The sequence below is a fragment of the Ptychodera flava genome, chromosome 11 (assembly GCF_041260155.1).
Source record: "Ptychodera flava strain L36383 chromosome 11, AS_Pfla_20210202, whole genome shotgun sequence".
Lineage (NCBI taxonomy): Eukaryota > Metazoa > Hemichordata > Enteropneusta > Ptychoderidae > Ptychodera > Ptychodera flava.
Genome location: NC_091938.1, coordinates 27,165,453 through 27,185,565, shown reverse-complemented (window position 1 = coordinate 27,185,565; position 20,113 = coordinate 27,165,453). Strand labels below are relative to the sequence as shown.

The 20,113-nt window shown below is 36.4% G+C and overlaps 1 protein-coding gene across 1 annotated transcript; it reads left to right on the top strand.

The window, feature by feature from the left end:
* The first annotated feature begins 5,833 nt into the window (after positions 1–5,833).
* Positions 5,834–18,338, top strand: LOC139143976 (uncharacterized). Its single transcript, XM_070714603.1, has 11 exons — positions 5,834–5,944; positions 7,306–7,455; positions 7,994–8,167; positions 8,304–8,579; positions 9,165–9,527; positions 10,769–11,119; positions 12,510–12,866; positions 13,631–13,816; positions 15,193–15,333; positions 15,786–15,861; positions 16,192–18,338. The coding sequence occupies exons 1-11, from the start codon at positions 5,893–5,895 to the stop codon at positions 17,075–17,077; spliced, it is 3,012 nt and encodes a 1,003-aa protein (XP_070570704.1). The 5' UTR covers positions 5,834–5,892; the 3' UTR covers positions 17,078–18,338.
* The last annotated feature ends 1,775 nt before the right edge of the window (positions 18,339–20,113 follow it).

Sequence of the window (20,113 nt, the reverse complement as noted above, 5' to 3'; positions counted from 1 at the left end):
GTCAGTGCAGTCCGTGCTCCAGAGTGGGAAGACTGTGTAAGATACTACGATTCTTTGACGCTATATTTCGGAAGTTTGTTAGACTTTCTTCACCAGTTGCCTGTAGATAATCTTCAGTGGATAAATTGTGTCTCATATTGGCAGATTCTATGTATTCCTAATCCTTCATTCTGGAGGCTAGGATATCTAATTTTGTTCTGTTCGAGGTCGTGTTCGTATTGTGTTTACTAGATTGAGAGATAAATGTATGTGGTCGTCAACATGTTTTATGCTGTGCGATTCTGTCAAATGCTGGAATTTTTCTGTGTTGTAAGTTGTTTGTTGTAATCTTTGTGTGAAATCACTGGTTGACGAGTTACTTTTGACGCTCTCTTACTATGTAACCATCAGTGTATAGAATGTCGTTCCGCCCCTTTATCTCATGGTTTGATTGAGATCTCACCGTTTTCTGATAGTGTTCTTGATGACATGCCTTCGACATGGGATGTATTGTATTCCGTGTTTTGGAAGGGAAATTCAGATGAATTCGAGGCTGCTGTGTGTATCAATGTTCAATTTGGCTTGTGCTCGTGTAATGTGACTTTTTGTTGACGTAATATGTTTATATTCTTCTCTATTTCTGTGCCATCTTATGATGTTGACCTCTTCTATTTATTTTGCAGTTTTATGTGTAATTTTAGTATACATTTTTGGTGTTTGGGCATGGCAAAACGTTGATACGGTAACTCTCCCTTTTGACTATGTTTTGGCCTTCAAAAAAGCCATTTGGTATTGTGATCCTTGTTTGGCGCATGCTGTATCCAGTTATGTACGTTTTCACAAAGTTTACTGTTGCTGGAATGTTGTGTGGTTTCTTGTCGATACATTGTACGGCCTAGGATCTTGTCCTGCTGTTTTTCACTCACCTATGTTCAGGACGTCTTCCATCTGTAGTGCTGGTCTTTTACTGTTCGTCTTCGTGTAAACTTATGTTCTATTCGTTCTGGAAGAGAATATAGCGTTATCGTGGGTGTCTCTTAACATGAAATGCTAACCGTTACATTTTTGTTATGTTGTTAACTTGCATTTAGGGTGGTGTTGGCTCTTGTTCCCGCCTTCATATTTATTGATTTCTTTTCTTTCTAGTCGCATTTTATTGACTGTTAACTGAGCACTGTAATTGGCTGCTACAGTATATATTTTGTGATTTCAGAATCTTCTATTTAGATAAGCATTGTTGAGTCTTGTTCTGCAGAAATTGATGTTTGTATTTTTTGTGGATTGAGCTGTGTACTTTCTAATCCGTACATAATTGAAAAAAAAACTTTAAATGGTACCACGGTAATGAGTTAATTTTAGCTGGCATTTTATTTTAGCTAATTAAGTCACGTTGGTTAATTCGCTACTTTGTGGCAAATTTAAAAAACATTTTGATTGAAATGAGAATCATGAATATCCGAACCGTTCCGCTGAAGAAACAGTCAGCTTACAATTATTCAAGGGTTTTATAGTATATGCACACATTGCAGTTTAGAACATTTATATTTTCATATTTGTCAGAATATACAGAAGACTTCTTAGCATCTTGAAACATACAGACTTTAGTACTTGACCAGTGGTAATTTTTGTGTATTCATTCTGATACTAGTTCTTATGTCAAATTTGCACCAAAGGAACGTGCTCAGCAAATGACCGCTGCACAGCATCCACTGTGTAATTTCATGTGAGTACTATAGTGGAGCGTGCACTAGCAGTGTTGAATCAATTGTACTTCACAGATATTTGGATCTCCGACAACAGTTTATATCTCACTATTAATCTTAATCTTTATTTCTTATATAGCGCATTACATTCAAAATAATCTCAAGGCGTTTTACACTAAACATTGACAAATAGAAGGATGAAACATAAACTTGTTAAAAACTCATAGTAAACAGGCTAAAAGAAAGCAACGTTTTATAAAATCATCATAAAAACTACGAAAATTACGAATAAAAAGACTTGAAAGGGTGACTTTTTTGTTTACTTTTAAAAACATCAAACGTTTGAACCGCTCGAATATGTTATGTTCTGGCGAGGTGCACAAATTGAGAAAGCCCTATCACCGTAATACATTATATTTCCAATCGGCTGATATAAGTTTACATCAATAGAATGAGAGCGAAGTGTGCGCTGAGTGTCCCTGTGAGCAATTCACCTACTATACTTTGGAGCGAGACTATTAAGAATCTTTACAGTGATGCTAAGAATTTGAATACTAACATTTACTTGACTGAAATCCAATGTAATCTATCGATACAAGGTGTGATATGATCGGTTTTCCCTTCTTTAGGGTCTATGGCTCCAGTAACTAAGCGAGCTGCAGAATTCTGAATAGTTTGAAGCTTTTGAATTTCATAAGTAAGCTGGCCAAAACTGGTACAATAATCTAAATGACACGTGATGAAAGCGTGAATTATTTTTTCGATTCTGCTCTGATCTGAGATGTTGCAAATTTTCTCTATCTTCCACAACGCATGCGGGCTGACCTACAAATATTAACAACATGGGCCGACATACTACCGACTGTATCCATGGTAACATCAAGATTACCAACTGTGTTCGAAGGCTGTATGGTGACATCACAAATGCGTACATCACAGAGAGATAATCGGCCAACACCTTTGGATTTAGATGAGAAATGTACAATCTCTGTCTTATATGTGTCGTATATACAGAGCTTGTTCTGTAATTTTGGAAAATAAAGTAACGTTCTCTAGCACTGCAAGGTGTTATAGTTTGAATTTGCACATGATTTTTCTATTGGTTATTAAAATATCGTATATAAGTGTTTTCAATTACGAAATGTATACAAAAATTTTAAGTTAAAGCTGTAACTTAACAATCGGGTGTATCCATTTCAAGGATTCGCCAATACATTTTTCCTACAAATCTACTGCATGGAGTTGTACAGTTTATTTTATCAGATCACGAGAACGAGTAGCTAAAAGCTATTAACAGACGTCTCCAAGTTCATGGATATCAAGGCAAACATTGCTTTCGAAACTACACAATGCTTACTAATTTCCCATAATTCATCATAGTTTGTACCATTATAATCGTATATTCCTCCGTGAAGTCTTCCATGTGTCCCATGCCTAGACAAATTCCTAGACTAGTTGTAATAACGTACACTTAAAGACACTATTTTTTTAAAGTGTTTAGAAAAATATGCTTGTTTGAGAGAGGAGATAGCGTTGTTGGTGATGGAAAGTAAGGAGACTAGTTGCACCTGTTTTTCAACAAAAATATAACGATTTTTTATCGAAATAGAAAAGCCAAAAGAAATGTACATGCTGTGACTTTTCTCAGTGAATGACCCTTCAATTTGTTATAAGTTGCTTCCCAAAAGCATGGCATTTGTAGTACTTGTAAGGTGTGACTTTTTAACGTGTGATTGATATTTATACTGTAATATTTAAACGTACTTCTAATAAATGTTAATAGTCAATTACCTTTAGGCTTGACATTATTGCTTTTATGCAGATCTGAAAAAAGTTATAGAAAAGTAATTTCGCTGGTACAAATCAAACTAAACTCTCAGTAATTTATTGTATTGTGAACTAGTCCGGTCTGTACCAGCTTTACATTACGTACATGTAATTCACATGTAGGGAAACAGCGCCCCGTCCTATGTTCGGCCAGAGTAACAAGGCATTAACGCGATGAAAAGCCATAGAATAAATGTACAATGTTGTAGATTGACATGTTTAGATTTGATGGTATCAAAATCATGCCTTAAGGGTGTGATGTTGTTTTCTTACATCGCTGAAACAATGGTTGATTTCACTGCATGAAAACCCAATAATTCAGATAAATTCACATTAATGAGTTGCCTGTATTATAGTATAATACACGTGAATTCACATGAATACAGGCTTGCTGAATAAAAAAAATGGATTCTTGACTGTATTCATCTGTATATGCACTCTTCAGCTCAAATACAGGAAATAATCCATGTTAATACAGTAAGTATTATAGGGTTTTTATGCAGTGTTTGGATACAGGCAATATTTTTCTTCGTCACGCATCGACTCACTAACAATCAAGCCATGGAGTTATCACAGAGTGAATGTTCCTGTCACCCCTGTTTCTTTGTCTCTGTTTCCTTTTCTGATTCTGTCTGTCAATCTCCTTCTCCTCATCTGTCTGTCTGTCTGTCTGCCTCTCTCTCTCTCTCTCTCTCTCTCTCTCTCTCTCTCTCTCTTCTCTCTCTCTCTCTCTCTCTCTCTCTCTCTCTCTCTCTCTCTCTCTCTCTCTCTCTCTCTCTCTCTCTCATGTTTCGTTTTGATTTGTATTGTTCAGGCATAGTGTAACCTTTTTTTAAATAATCTGCCTGGCGGTCTATCCCCACACTTCCCCCGTATATAATAGCATTTTGAATGTATTTTGTCTTTTTCCCTCGTCACCCTCTATTATTGTTTCTGTCAACTGTCTGGTTTTTATCCGCGTTCATTTCCATTCCAACTAAACCAAATTTGCTATCAAATGGTTTATCTTCAATGAACATTGCAATCACGGCCTTTCCCATATTCCAGGCGATTTTCTTCTCAGGCGCCGTAATGTGATGACCGTTGATTGAATGATGTCTTATTTTAATGGGGGAATACCAATCCTGGTGCGTGGCATAGTACACCCCTACATTGAGCTTTAAACGATTGGCTATTACTTACAGAGGATGATTCAAAGACCCTCCTCTTACGTTTTCTTTCTTTCTTTCTTTCTTTCTTTTATTTTTTTGGGGTTTTTTTTGGTCTTAACAGATTTTAATTTAGGTATCTAGCTGTAATGTAAGGGATATCTAGCTCGTAATTACATATGTAGAAAAGCAACTCGAACTTGATGAAGTGGTGACGAAGAGGACCTGTCAGTCCCTAAGGATGAAGTCAGGGGATATATGGTTTTGGTTAGAGTCTGTGCATCTGTCTATCCATCTATGTATCTGTCCGGAATCTGTTCTTGGTGAAGCCCAGACCAAATTTTAAAGCTGGTACAAGGACGTAATCATATCCATGCACATGTGTGTTATTTTGTTTCACGATGAATCTTTTGTGTACTCTAATGATCTACTTTCTATTATTTTGAATCAGATAAGGTTGAAAATGTTTTCTACTATATCATTTGGTAAGCAACGCGTCGCATATTTGCACGGATTAGAGAAGATGTTGAGCTTTACAATACCGTCAAACAATGCCAGGAAGTGAGGTTACTCTTGGGTTAGTGCAAAAGACCTGTTACCACTAAAATGTAATGATTTATAACCATATTCGTATCAGTCGTAGCTACCCTGTTTGTAAAGGTAAAACACACGACAACAATGCTTCATAAAATGAAAAAAAATAATGGCTGGAGTGCGAGTCATGCATCATAAAGCCATGATAAGTAGAAGGCTTATTATGAGAAAATTCTAGGTAGAATCGGTAGGCTAACATTGTACGCTGCTGTTAGATCATTAAACTTAGTCACGTTGATAAACTAAGGATCATTAATCTGCTTGAGAATGAAGGAATAGAAATCCTTACTGAATATCGCAACAATTTTGCGAATCAAACGCTTCGCAAGCCATTATCACTTGAAGAAAAAGTAACATGGCATATGAGGAGGTATGAGTACATTTGCTCAAAGTACACCAGTTTATACACGAAGAAATTGACATGCGAATTGATTTAGGGCAATTAATGTCACCTCAAATATATTTATACGCTACATAAAACCATTCAATGTGGCAATCGTAAGTTGTCTTATCGCATGGAACAGGCACAGCCATGGTGTCGTGCAAATGGCACAACATGTGATATAAACGTCATCACGCGGACATTGGACCGATTAAAAACACTAAACCAAAGTCGAACAACAACACCTCGTATCGCGATCATGTTGGCACTTTTCATCATCTTGCTTTTAAATCACAGTGCAAGCTGTATAGGTAAGACTTCCTTGTAATTATTCTGCATATGACATTCCTGTGTATTTGTGACACAGTCAATCCATCTTTTCGTAAATACAGCATAGGGAGTTGAAGGCGTATTTCTCAATTCCATATTAACCCTCGTACCAGAAAGTCTTTGTTGCCTTGACATTATCTTTACACACAAATGTTCCGGAAGGAGAAGTTTAGGTTGAAGAAGACTCCTCTCAGCAGTGTCTTTCAATTGACATTCTGTGTCGTCAAAAGCATCTGTCAGCGAATTTACTAGTATAACCCTCACTTCCTTATTTTCTACAGCCGAACATGAATTGAATATAAAGAAGTACTGTGAAACAAAAAACCGAGCGTATGGCCAGAGATAGAAGTCATTATCGGGGATTTCATGTTCAAAACGCACTTTATCGTTTTGATGAAAACAAAAAAAGACGCATTAAATAGTTAGGCCTAAGTAAAGGCTGTTCTGGTCACCGCGCGCGCCATTTCAGAACCTACGTGTCATGTCGTTTTTGGACAGTTTACATACTCATTAGTACAGCTATCCTTGATATCCCTGTTCGCAAATGTGTAAATAAAGACATTATTGTTGTAAAGCCTTTGGAAGACCAACAACGGCGTGCACAAGGGCTCATCGCCAGATACGATATCATACGCGTACTTGAAAAGGTGCTCTGTCTGTGTCAGAAATGCATGAACATGAGCATTACATATATCGTCAGGGCCTCTCATCTCAACCTAAGCGTGATGAATTCCAAAAGCGTCAACATGCAGGGACTTTTGAATTATTGTTTGAAAACAAGTACAAAGTTTCACATCTGCGTTCAGAATTACGGTACATAGTAAAACATGAAACTCTATTCTGTGTAAGAGGTAAAGTTTTATTGATCAAGCGATCTTGTTATATTGATATGAATGTCATGGAGTTTCCTGTTTTATTTATGGAGTTTCTCACCGTCGATACTTCCATTGTCCCTCAGATAATATTTTAACTACAAGTCGTAACAACATTTTGCTCGTAAAACACCACTGGCAGGGTCAATTAACATAAACTTTTTGTTATCATAGATCGATGTTAGCATTATATAGCTGTAATTTTAAATATCCACAGCTGTTGTAGATTCCGACATATCAGGATAAATGATCATCGGGTGATTTTATACTCGACAAAACATTGTTTTTGCGTTTGTGACAAGTTTGCTTGAGACGAGCGCATCATATCTCCATAAGTCTTCCTGTAAACCATCCCCTGTGTATTATCTAAAAAAGTGTTCTGTAATATTTCTGATTTGTGTTTGCTTTTCGACTGTTATGCTACAAGTATAAAGTCCTTATTTAACGTCCATTGTTGTACTTGTTTACAGATGAAGTCGCCATTATGGGAGGTAAAACGCCATATGAGGGCGTAGTCGAAGTACTTATTTCGGATCAAAATATCAGGACGTGGATGAGGATATGCGGCACAGATAAAGACTGGACCATGTCCGAGGCAGACGTTATTTGCAGACAACTAGGTGAGTGTCTTACGACGAAATTACTTTAATGCGTTAGCATTTCGGTCGGGAAAAAGTAACAGTGAATTGTTGCAAGGGATATTCTGTCAATACATGTGTGTGTCTGCGGAGTGAAAAAATAGTTTTCTCCATACCTTTAGAACCTAAAACGGTAGAAAACAGATTCAAACATGGCCGATGGCCGCGGAGGAAGTGACGAAGACACGAAGCGGTGACACCGCTGAATTTGGGAGGCGTAGGCCAAATGCCCTGCTAAGACAGATCTTAAAGTATATAGTTACACAAATTTTGTAATGCTTGCCATGTATATTAATTATCTTACCGTTGATTTTCCTGCTTTCGGCTGGCGTGTGCTTTCCTCGACTCCTATCAGGGAGATGTATTGGCGTGACTGGCACGTTGATGTAAGAAAAGTAAAGTAGAATGTGTTAGTATCATTGTTTCGCTTACCTTGCAACAAACTCATTGTAGCACACAGTTAAAGGGGGTCTAAATGATAAGATGAAGTGAAGTAAAGTAAAGTCTTTGTCTTATCAAGGCTTTCCTGGTGCGATGTTTGATAGTGCTGACGTGGGAAAACCGAAAAGTTACTGGGCAGGAATGATGTTGAGGGGTGTGCATTGCCAGGGAAACGAGACTACATTCAAAGATTGTGAATACGATGACTTCGAAGAAGATTGCAGAGGACAGAGTGCCACGGTGTCCTGCAACTGTAAGTCCACGTTACGTTTATGGCAACTTCAAAGACGAAAATGTCCTCAATCTAGCTACCTACATATCAACCTATGTACCTTACTACCTGACATCTACGCATGTACTCTAATGCATAACAATTTTGTTGATTTTAGATGAAGATTACTTAGGATGTTTTCCATTCAACAACAATGTGGCCCCTACTAATTATGGAAAATGGTCACAGAGTGAAAATATGACAATTCAGCACTGTCTCAACTTTTGTCATGGAAAATATTTATATGCCGGTACCACAAATGGTGGATTTTGCTATTGTGGCAATGCTAGCTATGAAAGAGATGAAGTACTAGCGAATGAAAACTGTAATACTCCGTGTGCAGGGAATGGACTGCAATCTTGCGGAGGGCCATCCAGCATTGGCTTGTACAAAGGTGAGACTATTGTGAGGAAAATTTAATAAACAAAATACTGTACAAACATTTACTTGGATTTTCTACAGATCGCTATGGTTTCAAGGTATGGGACAACTAATAGATTGAAGTGATAAACCATGGTTTATTTTCTCAGAATATCGGACAAATAATCTTAAGAACTATCTATTAGAGACTCAACAGTTATTACGATGATGAGATATAATAGAAAGAGGTTTCTTGCTACAAAAAGATCACTTTTATAGTTTTAATGGTGAATAGAATATTTCCACAGAGATTGTTTTAATAAAATGTTTTGTGTTTAGTGTCATAATTTATTTTATCAACAGTCATTAAGTTTGAAAAGGGAAATGAAATAGCAAACGGCAACGAAAATTAGATGAAAGACACTCAGTCAAATACAGTACATCGTAAAGGACTGAAACCTAACATTTGAAGATTGCTATCTCTGTGAGTGAGTGATTCATATTCTTACACGACCTGTCTTAGAATCCTGTCAGTAAGACAATTGAAACGTAATGAACAACAAACAAAATTGAAACAATCATGCCAAGCTAACAAATGCTATGCATTGGTTTATCCTAGGTATCATGGGTATATGCGATTCCTATGTCGAAATAAAAAGAGACAGTGGTTCTATATATTCACCTGGATTTCCGGGATCATACACTAGCCACTTATTCGATTGCTCTTGGTATATAACAACAACGAAGACAACGTTTATAAGAAGCAGATTTGTCATCTTCGCATTGAGGAACGTTCAAGATACAGTAATTATTGATGATCTGTCTATGACAGAAAGTCAACGCTTAAGCTTACATTACACAAAACTCAACGATTCAAATCCATTTATACCAGATATGTTATCGAACAGAATGAAAGTTACATTTCTGACACAAATTATTGACACAAGCAACGCTTGGTCAATATTTGTAATCGAATTCGAGGGTAAGTGCCTGAATTATCTCAAAGGAGTATTTAAAGCCAAACTGTTGGTCAATGATGGCTTAAGGACTGAAAAATGACAGAGAAATTTCTTTGCAGACAGAGAAGAATTTTATCATACATACCCATATCATCATATCATCATATCATACATACCCATATCATCGTATCATCATATCACACATACCCATATCTTCATATCATCATATCATACATACCCTTATCATCATATCATCATATCATACATACCCATATCACCATAATACACGTTTAGGACACAGCAACTTCCTATCATTTCCCTGCAGGTTGCGATGCTTGTTTCAGAAATTGGACATTTGAGAAAATATTAGTTTTTCAACTCATAAAATGAAAAAAACTGAAACCATCAGACTGTCATTCCCTAGAAAAGTTTAACGAATTGAATAGATTTTAAATGTTTCGTTTCTTAGTACCCGCTAATATTTGTGAATATCCTTTTGATAAATCATACGATAACAATTAGAAAAGTAACAGTGTGAGACTAATAGAATCTCACACCCCCAAGGACCTGGGATCAGATTTCTCACACGAGTTGGGGATATTTTGTCTCACACGAGCCGCAGGCGAGTGTGAGACAAAATATCCCCAACGAGTGTGAGAAATCTGATCCCAGGTCCTTGGTGTGTGAGATTCTTTTTCTCACATGACCACAAAACGCGTTAAATTCATATTGGACACGTACAATATTATCAAAAATCGTGACAACTCTGTCGTCTGCCGCTGTACTTTGACCTGCCTACGTTGTAGTTCTAGTCCGTGTGTTACTCGTCGTGCCATTGGATAACATTTTGCGCGTGGAACGAAACATACTGCTTATCATCCAATCAGAGGTCGTGTAATATTTACTGCAGAGTGTGGGACGGTTTCTGAGAGTGTGGGATCGATTTATCCCACACTCTCGATCTCACACTCCCAGCAGCCAGGAATGTGAGAATATGATATGATACATTATTACTTTGTAATCAGACTATTGACACCGTCTCTGTTTGGCATAAATGAGCGGAACTTAGAACATATGCGTAGGTGTGTTTATATCTTTCACAGATTGTTTGCAAAAATTCAAATACAATTGACAATGTTGAAAACCACACCCGAACAAACACATAAAGAGATAAACGGAAAACGAAATCATAATTTTCCAAAGCTGACCAATATATATATATATTTAAAAATACTGTATTTAATTGAAATATTATTCTCTGTAGCAACGAACTGTAACCAACCAACACTCCTGACTGGTCAAGGGGGCAGAATATACTCACGAGGTTTTCCAAAATGTAATGAATCGGACCAAAACGTCAAAACATGGACTATTTCAGCTCCAAATGGTACAGTGGTCGAAAAATCCTTCATCAACTGCAAACTTCCACATAAGAGTGTGTCTGTGGTAATGACTGACGTCGGAGACGGAAAGCAAATCAAGAAATATACCTGTGAAGACTTGAACCAAAGGAGATTTTTTTCGACATCGAATATCTTGGTTATTGTCTTAGAGTCGTCGGGAAAGTCGTCGGAAAACTCTGATGACGAGGTCATATTTATACTTGAATGGAAAGGTAACTGAAGCCGAGATATAGGCCTATTTAGAAAAGCCTGAATCCATGATGTCGACTGTGAGCAATGAGAGTTATGAGAGTTATGATATTTGATTTTCTCTAAAGTAAAGATATCAATCACAAAAAATATCCGTGAAATACCTATAACTAATAAATAAAACTATTGTAGATAGCTACAGCGCCACAAAATTTGGAGGCAACATAATGTAAACAATTCCGTTAAACAGCAATTGGTGTTATTGGTATTGGATATCACAAAGGAGTGTAGACTCTTTGCTAAGATGCAGACCGTAGCTACAAATGTATCACAGTGCACACTGTGTCAGGCTCGTCACTCCCCAGACATGAACTATCCATTCATTTTTCTCTCGCCATTTTGAACTTGGGTTAAGCATTGGTATAAGGTAAGGGTATTTGGACGATATGTAGGTGTTCAGGGGCTAACATTCCCGGAACTCCTGGCACGTTAAATGTCCTTCCGACATTATGTGACTGAAACACTATTGGAATTAATTTGCGATAATTTGATCTGTGTATATTTCAAATTTCTCAAAAGTGTGTAGTGCCCTATAGCTGGATGATGTGACATTAAAATTAACTCATAAAAACAAGTGTGTAACTTAAAAAGAAAAGTAGAAGATGTCAAGTTTGCATATTATATCGACATAAATTCACCATCCAATTATCCCAAATTAGTTCCGATCGTGTTCTGATCAAAATATAGTACATGGGTGCAATTTGTTCACGTACGTAAAATCCATAAAAGGCATTATCATCCACGAATTGACAATATATTCCTTACAATTTCTGCCTTAACGTGATTGGAACTAATTTGGAATATTTAATAATGTATTAATATTGGTTTTAATTGCAAATGTAAGCTCATCTGCTTTTCTTTTTTTTTGCAATACAATTGTTCTTATGGGTAAATTGTAACTTTTAGCTATATGGTATCAAACACTTTTAATGAACTTGGAAAATTAAAATATCCAAGTTCCAATCGTGTTCCGCATAATTTAATCGCAAGAGCTGTTTGGATGATGGATATAGAGCAAAAGTATACAATTTCATGTATTTCCCTCCTTTGTTGAGCGACATTGCGAGCGACTTAAAATGTTGACTTTCAACTTTGGAAGGGAACGCACAAATAGTATCGATGTCAGCTGGCAAAGTAACAAAAGAGATAAGAAGAAATCAGGAATATCACAAATGTATAACATGCTTTCGTATCAATCCATTGATAAAGCTACAGATTCTTATACACAGCTTGTGAATAGAAAAACGCGACTTCCCTTTAATTTAAAATTACTTTGTGTTTGTTCAGAATTTGAATATTTTATTATTTTATTTACATTAAAAAGTGACCATTTTCTTCATTCACTTCTTGCAGCTACATTGAAGTCATATACAGCAAACAGAACTGGTCAACATGGGATTTTGATGTCACCATTTTATCCATACCCCTTCCCGTCGCATATATTTTATACCTGGTATGTAACAACAGATAAGTATTCATTGGTGAAGATACTATTCATTGAGTTTTCCCTTCGAGAGAAAGACTTCCTAGAAATCGGACACGATAACAAGACTAGATCATCCCTCGGAAGATACAACTCCAGTAAATGTTGTGGGTTACCAAAAGTACCGTACTCAAAGTCAAACCAGGTTGTGGTTGGACTTTCCTCGGAAAAAGAGCCAAAAGAAGTGACATTTACACAGGAGGGAAGAATAGCAATAGTCTATTATGGTAAATAAAAGTGAAATATATTTCCTTTTGCATACCTTTATACAAAGTAATATGTCACTAAATCATGTACTAGATAGAGCGCACATAGTATTTTCGGATGGACCTACAGTGCATTCCGTCCCATCTAATATCACATGTAAGCGATTGTATGATTGACGCTCGTAATCTATATGATTATCAAAGTGTAACGCAGAACCAAATACTGTTAGTACATCCTGTTCATTCATTGAAATGAAGAGTAACTGTATGGTTAAGAGAGCCTACAATATTCATTTAGCTTAAAGTAACACGTCGAGTTTGATGTTAATGATTTAACAATTAGCATAAAGCCTTACCCAAGATTAAATTGAAGAATTAAGCTACGTTAATGTTTTGTTACAGGACACCTTTGTTAATGTTTCACCCTTTCACAGCTAAATCCCTATGAATGGAGATATTTTCGTGATATATATATATATATATATATATATATATATATATATATATATATATATATATATATATAATATTTCTCGTGATATATATATATATATATATATATATATATATATATATATATATATATATATATATATATATATATATATATATATAATTCAGGTCTGAAAACGTCTGAGGAATTTACAACTACATTTTATGAAGATAAAAGAAAAATTTACAACTACATTTTATGAAGATAAAATTCTTTTGCAACTCGGTATTAGAGAGCTTTCGAAGATTAATAGCACAATCTTGTACATCATCATTTTTCTTTTATTATCTAGCTGTTTGGAAGTGTTCGTTCAATGACAGTATTGAGAATGGCTCCTGGAAGTACAATGGAAAACAAAAGTTTTTACCGGGAGAAACATTGGTTCTGCCGATCAAAATGGGTTACTCATCGACTATAAATTGTACAATAACATGCAATGAAAATGGCACATGGAACAGTACTTTGTATGCTTGTGCTGGTGAGTCATCTTCATAATGGTGAAATTTTATTCATAAAGTTGCTGCGATCTTATTTCGTATGATCAAAAACATGCGATTAAAACATTTGGATAAATCTTAAATTGGGGAGGAACGAACTTCCACTTAATGTCATACTTTATTTTCCTACATAAGACTGTCATGGTGAGAAAGCCTAAAACTTACCAATATATCTGAACAAAAATTAATGTAATTACTAGAGATTTCGACTGAGTGTAACATTTCTAGAAGATAGGAAAAATGTCGTTTGGTATCCATGTCATTACGATTACATAAACATTGTATTGAAGTGCCACTAAAGTAATTAACTATGCGCTATAAATGCCTGTGAAAGTAGAAGGGTCGTTTATTTTACCATTGCTTTTAGGAGTAAACTTTCAACTGTGGAGTACACAGTACATTCCAATGTGACATCATAACGCAACGTTGCAAATGGATAAAATCAAACAACAACATGAATATATTTTTCGTTGATCAATTAAGTTGTTAAACATCAAACAAAACAGACAATATATTGACACAAATGTGTATGCCAAAATCCAGACAAATGTGTTGATAACCCGAACATACTGTAATTTTGACCCATTTAATCATTGTTTAGAAAAAAACAGGGCAAGGGCACCAGTCTGAAAAGACTGTTGCTGAAAGATGTATTACTAATTTGCTAGAAAGACATAACGAGACTCTATCATTGCAGACACAAAACGCCAACACCAGATTCAGTTGGTACCTAGTACCTGTTAATGATTCTTTATAAGTGAACGTTTTGACCATTCACTCCGTAAACACTGCTGATTTTGCAGTTAAACACATCGATACTATGTTTACTAGCCCATACCAAAAATAGTCAGAACATGGAAACGTTAGTTTTATTTGAATATTTGAAAATAAAATATCTCACAGCAGTTGACTGTGTTGTCTACTGATAAAGTTTGGTAAATGGTCTTCCTTTCTAGCATGAGTAGAACCCGGGGTGAAATAAACGACCCCCTGCTTCTAAAGACACTAATAGCGCTTTCTTAATTATTTTAGTGGCTCCGAAATCCAATGTTCAAATTTACACCAAACGACGTTGTTTCTATCTTCCTGAAATGTTACACTGAATAGAAATCGATACTAAATAGACCAAATTAACTTTTCGATATGAGCAAAGCAAAACTTCATTTACCACACGGTATTCAAAACGGATTAATACAAGCAGCAACCAAGCAACATTAAAAGATTTTGTTAGTCCGAAAGTCTGTATCTAATATCGAGATGTATTTAACCTTTCAATCACTGCTGTTCAGCCTTGGATAGCTTTACATTCATACATGTTCAGTACTTCATGTCTCGTTTGTCCTTTTCGGTGACACAGGCCGACCCGAAAACGGCAGCACGGAGAACTTGGATCCAAGACAGGGTAACAATGACACGTTCAAATGCAGTGAGGCGCCAACCAATGGTACAATATGCCATTTCAATGGTACTCAGGACGAAAAATTGCCAATGATCAATTGTAGGTAACCAATAAACCTCAGAAAGTTATCAACTAACAATTGCTCCGCAGTAGCTACTGTACGGACTAATTTCAAACATGTTTTATATTTCTTTCAGCCTTCTGTATGAGATATTGACAACCCAGTTGTAAATGTGTATTTCATGTGTACATTTTGATTTTAGTCCATTCTGATTTCATCATAGAGTCTTATAATTAAATTACACTATTTCTTAGTTGTGACTTCATTCGTTTATCTACCGTTAAGACAATTACTTTCACTGAGATTATTTTAGGATACTAAGCAAGGCTCGATAAAAAACATCGGATCTTTATCAGTCTGAATAAAATGATATCGCTTCACACAAAATAATGGGCGATATTTTTTCCCAAACGTTGAGTAAACCACTTTATAAGACGTATAACCACCAATACGCTATGCACTAAACCATTGGGCGTCTTCTTCCCTACAGATATTGTCGTAGTTTGCAGTGCTGGATCAGTGTGTATCGTCATTCTTATTTTGTTGATCATCTGTTGGCGCCAAAGGTGAATGTTGTGTTTTTCTCTTTCATTGTTCTCGATTTTTAGAGATTCATTTACCTTTGCATTGGCAGAAACAATATTTCTCCTTATGAAACTATTGCGGTGAAAATACGATGACGTAAGGATAAAGCAGATTCCATCCACTGAGTGCTTGTAATGATGCGACGTAAACCGCTTGTACAAAAAATAATTGGTCGTTGGCCACAGTATTAATTTTACAGTTGTCCTTCAATGATCCTTCTATTTTGCCGCGGCATTTTGATACAAGCCTTCTTTGAGTGAATAACAAGATTGGAAAGGCGGATAAATCATGATTTTTATTTGTATTTGTAGGTCGTTATGTAAGGCGTCAACGTCAAATACACAAGATACCAGGTGTGTAACTCTGTCATCGGGTAGGCAGAAAAGAGCAACACAGGTCTTCGAGGAATTTGAATTGCCGAATATCGAGAAAGAAATGAGGTCATCATATTCGGATGTGTCGGTTACTTCTGCTGAACAAACTGGTGGACGTGTGAAACAACCATTATATATGAGTTTAATATTGCCTGATTCAGAGGACAGGGTCGGCGATACAACGAGGCTGCCCTCACCGAACGAAGCCATCGAAGGCGTCCAAAGAGTTGCGAGTAGCAGTGTTTCCGTTCGGCGTTCTGTTAAAAATGGTATCCCCGATATCGATTTCGAGGAAGCCCGTTTTAAAGAAAAGGAGCTTAACGAATCAGGAGACGATTTTGAGGTGGTCGAGTATGCAGTATTGGAGGATCAGGATGTTGGTTTCGTGGAAAATATGCATGGCGGAGGTTCGACAAGTCGGGAAAAACATACCGGCTATCTGGCCCGTGTCGAAACAGACCACTACAGCCTGTTACATGAAAATCAACCTGTCACATTGCAGCAAGAATCCAATGTTTCAAGCTTCACTTCACAACATACAGCAGACGACAACTTTGAACCACAAGACGTCCATGGCCTTAAAGACGATGCATTAATATGCCATCGTGAGTCCCTACTACCTGAAAGACTACGTCACAGTTATGAAGAAGTAGACGAAGTCTGCTTAAGCGGAGACATTGGTTCCGTTGCCAACATCGTTTACGAATCTTACACCGAATCACATCCCGAGTCAGCTGACGAGTCGAATCCTGGCGGCGCCATCAGAGAAACTAATGAAGATGTACATTATTCGACTATTAAGGACAATGATCAATTTCAATAGGCTACGTTTTAGATGCGGTATCTTCATAATGGGTTTTGTTCCTGAACTGGTTTGATTTCTGTGTTTAGAAATTTCAGAATGGTACGACGACTGTAATACGTATATTTTAGCCGTGTTGGTTCAATCTTTAATTTATATAGGATATCGCTCAATTTAATTTTTTTCTCGATCTGATTATAATCAGAATCATAGAATGTTACGCTAAAGAAGCATGCAGCTTATAATTATTCAAAAGTTCTTATAGGATGTACATACGCGGCATACTGGGGAACCGTTTACATATTCCATATTGGTAACAATATATAGCAAACTTTTAAGAGTTGTCCTTCTTAGCATCTCAAAACATACCCCTTAGTACTGGACCAGTATTAATTACTGTGTACTTACATTTTATTCTGATTATAAAAGGTTTAAACAAAATACCAGGATTTATGTCTGAGTACAATCGTGCAGCGGTGGTATTTTCCAAGAAGGGTAGCGACGAGGACAATTATCGAAGCGTGCGATGAACGAGAACATAAATCCCGGTATTTTGTGAATAACCTTATTATTATACACGTTTGAGTCCAATTTAAGCACAAAAAGTCGAAGTTAGTTCGTTTTTAGGATGTCCGTCGCGCACTGCAGTGAGAGAGCGCGATCAGACTGGTAATGCATTCAGCGCGTCTGCTCAGCGCATACACCGTCCGGATAGAACGGAATTTCAACCCGCGCAGCGCAGTGCACATGGAAGAATTTGTAGGTCAGCGGCATAATTTCACTCAAATTCATAGGTTTTTAAATGGGATAATTCACTGCGTGAAGAACTGAATGTGTCGAAGTATTTTTTTGTAAACCAGATTTGAACTGAATGTGCTCACTTGTTTTGAAAACAGTTTCATTATTAGTAGTACACTTTATAGAACAATAATATATCTGTTATATCACTGTATGTAGCAGGTTTAATCAACTTTCGCACAGTACTCTCAGGGTGAAATCACTTATTAAAAAAGTATTTAATATGCAAATAAGCTGTTTGTTAACGTGACACTGCTCAATGCTTCATGGGACAATTAGATATCTATCAGATCAACATTTGTAGCACGTTTCATTAAATTTAATGTTGTAATTTTAAAGTAATATGACTAATTACAAAGTTCATTGAATATGTAAATGAACCCTTGATTAACTTGACACTTTTCAATTTTTCACAGCACAATTAGATATTTATCAGATCAATATCTGTAGCAGGTATCATCAAATTTGGTGCAGTAATTTCAGAGTTATATACCTAATTACACAGTTTATTAAATATGTAAATGAACCCTTAATTAACTGCACACTACTAACAGCACAGAGAGTTCTGGCCGCTTAGTAATTCTTTAGCATTGAGATAGCTTTCGCATCAACACCAGTTACTGCTTTCAAATGTTGGAAAAAAAATTGTTGTGAAAGGCCGTTGGAAGACATAAAACGTTTTATTTCTTGTTTAACTTTTCGCCGGTTTTATATTTTCTGTAAATGGTCCTGTAAATCAATATAGTTGTTTGGTTTTTTTTTCTTAATTATGTTGGGGAAACAGCGCCCCAGGCCTGTATTCGGCCAGAGAAAACATTGCATCATCCGGGTGAAACGACTTAAGGTGAAGGGCGACGAATTCGGACGCGCACACGCTTTAGTACGTTTCTGCGCAGATTTAACTCCAGCCTGCCGCAAATGGGTTATTTTGTAGCGCATGTATTTAACATCACCTGTCATTGTTGAAATTGCGCTTTTACCTAATTTTTTGACCCAGAGTCTTAGAAATACATGTGACCTATAACCTTGTCATATTTTGACCCCCTAGGAAGCTGGTTTTTATCAATATGAGCGAAAAATTAACATTTCTCTCCCATTTATATGGCGCAAATTACCCATTCACCTGGAGATATTGTAAAAAGTAGCGTGGTGACACCCTTTTATTAAAAGCGCGAACTAAATGGTATTATGTCAGGAGTTTATTCGCCAAGTTTGGTCAAAATGACACCATTCAAAGCGACAGGAAGAAAAGTTCGAAATTATATAGTGATATAATTTCGATATCGTCATTTTGTAATCGATACTTATGTTAAAATTTCTTCACAAACATCATGAAAACTATACATTCAATAACTATGGATCTTAAGTCTTGGTATTTATTAAAATTAACTCATTTACTAAGCGTTTTATAATTGCTTTCTTTAGTTTAAGTGAATTATATCATTTTTATTTATTTCTAACGACGCCATTTTAACGTCCGTTTCCATGGAAACAAGCGTGGTGACCCCCATTTTTTATTTCATTTTTGCACTTGCACAACTTCCAAGAATATTTGTGCAAAGTTTCAAGAAAATGACACCACAACTTAATTTTGACGTAATTCGTAGTACTTTACCTTAAAATGAGTGTAGAGCGTTCTAGATTAACACATGTCGGTAGATTTGATAGCAGCAAAGTCATGCCTTACGGGTGTGATGCTATTTTTATAACCAATAAAGTAATTGATTCTTAAAATGATGGCGAAATGCATATAATATGCTATGATTTGGTCCCGTATCATCAAAAAGATTTGATTAAAACATAGCGATAAACTTCATGTTCAATCGGAGAAGAACAAATATCCTGTGGTTTAATGGTGATATCGATGTTATTGTGGGGGCAAAAATGGTAATTGAACATCGATTTAGAGAAGATTTGTGGCGTGTATGTTTTGTCTTTCGAGCTTCCAGCTGTCCATGTGTACCAAATGCCAAGCCCAGTACCTGAACCATCCAAGGAACTGTTCAAGTAATTCTCTGTACACTAACATTGGGTGATGTCACTGTGGTACTTTCTACGGGGGGGGGGGGTCCAGTAATACCGTCGGGTGTAAGTTATACACGTGTAGTTTGGTTCATATATCTCCCGACGGAAGCGGGATCGCGGTACACATTTTGGAAATACACGAGCATATAGCTTAGAATTATTAATATTGTAACCTAAACGAGCAGTTCTGCCATTCAATAAATTTCCGATTTATCTTTGAACGTCGATTTGATG

Excerpts from the sequence above, each read along its gene's own strand:
- LOC139143976 (XM_070714603.1), top strand. The coding sequence starts at position 5,893 with ATGTTGGCACTTTTCATCATCTTGCTTTTAAATCACAGTGCAAGCTGT. Across the intron at positions 9,528-10,768 it reads ATTTGTAATCGAATTCGAGG|CAACGAACTGTAACCAACCA; the intron begins GTAAGTGCCTGA and ends TATTCTCTGTAG. Across the intron at positions 15,862-16,191 it reads ATCATCTGTTGGCGCCAAAG|GTCGTTATGTAAGGCGTCAA; the intron begins GTGAATGTTGTG and ends TTGTATTTGTAG.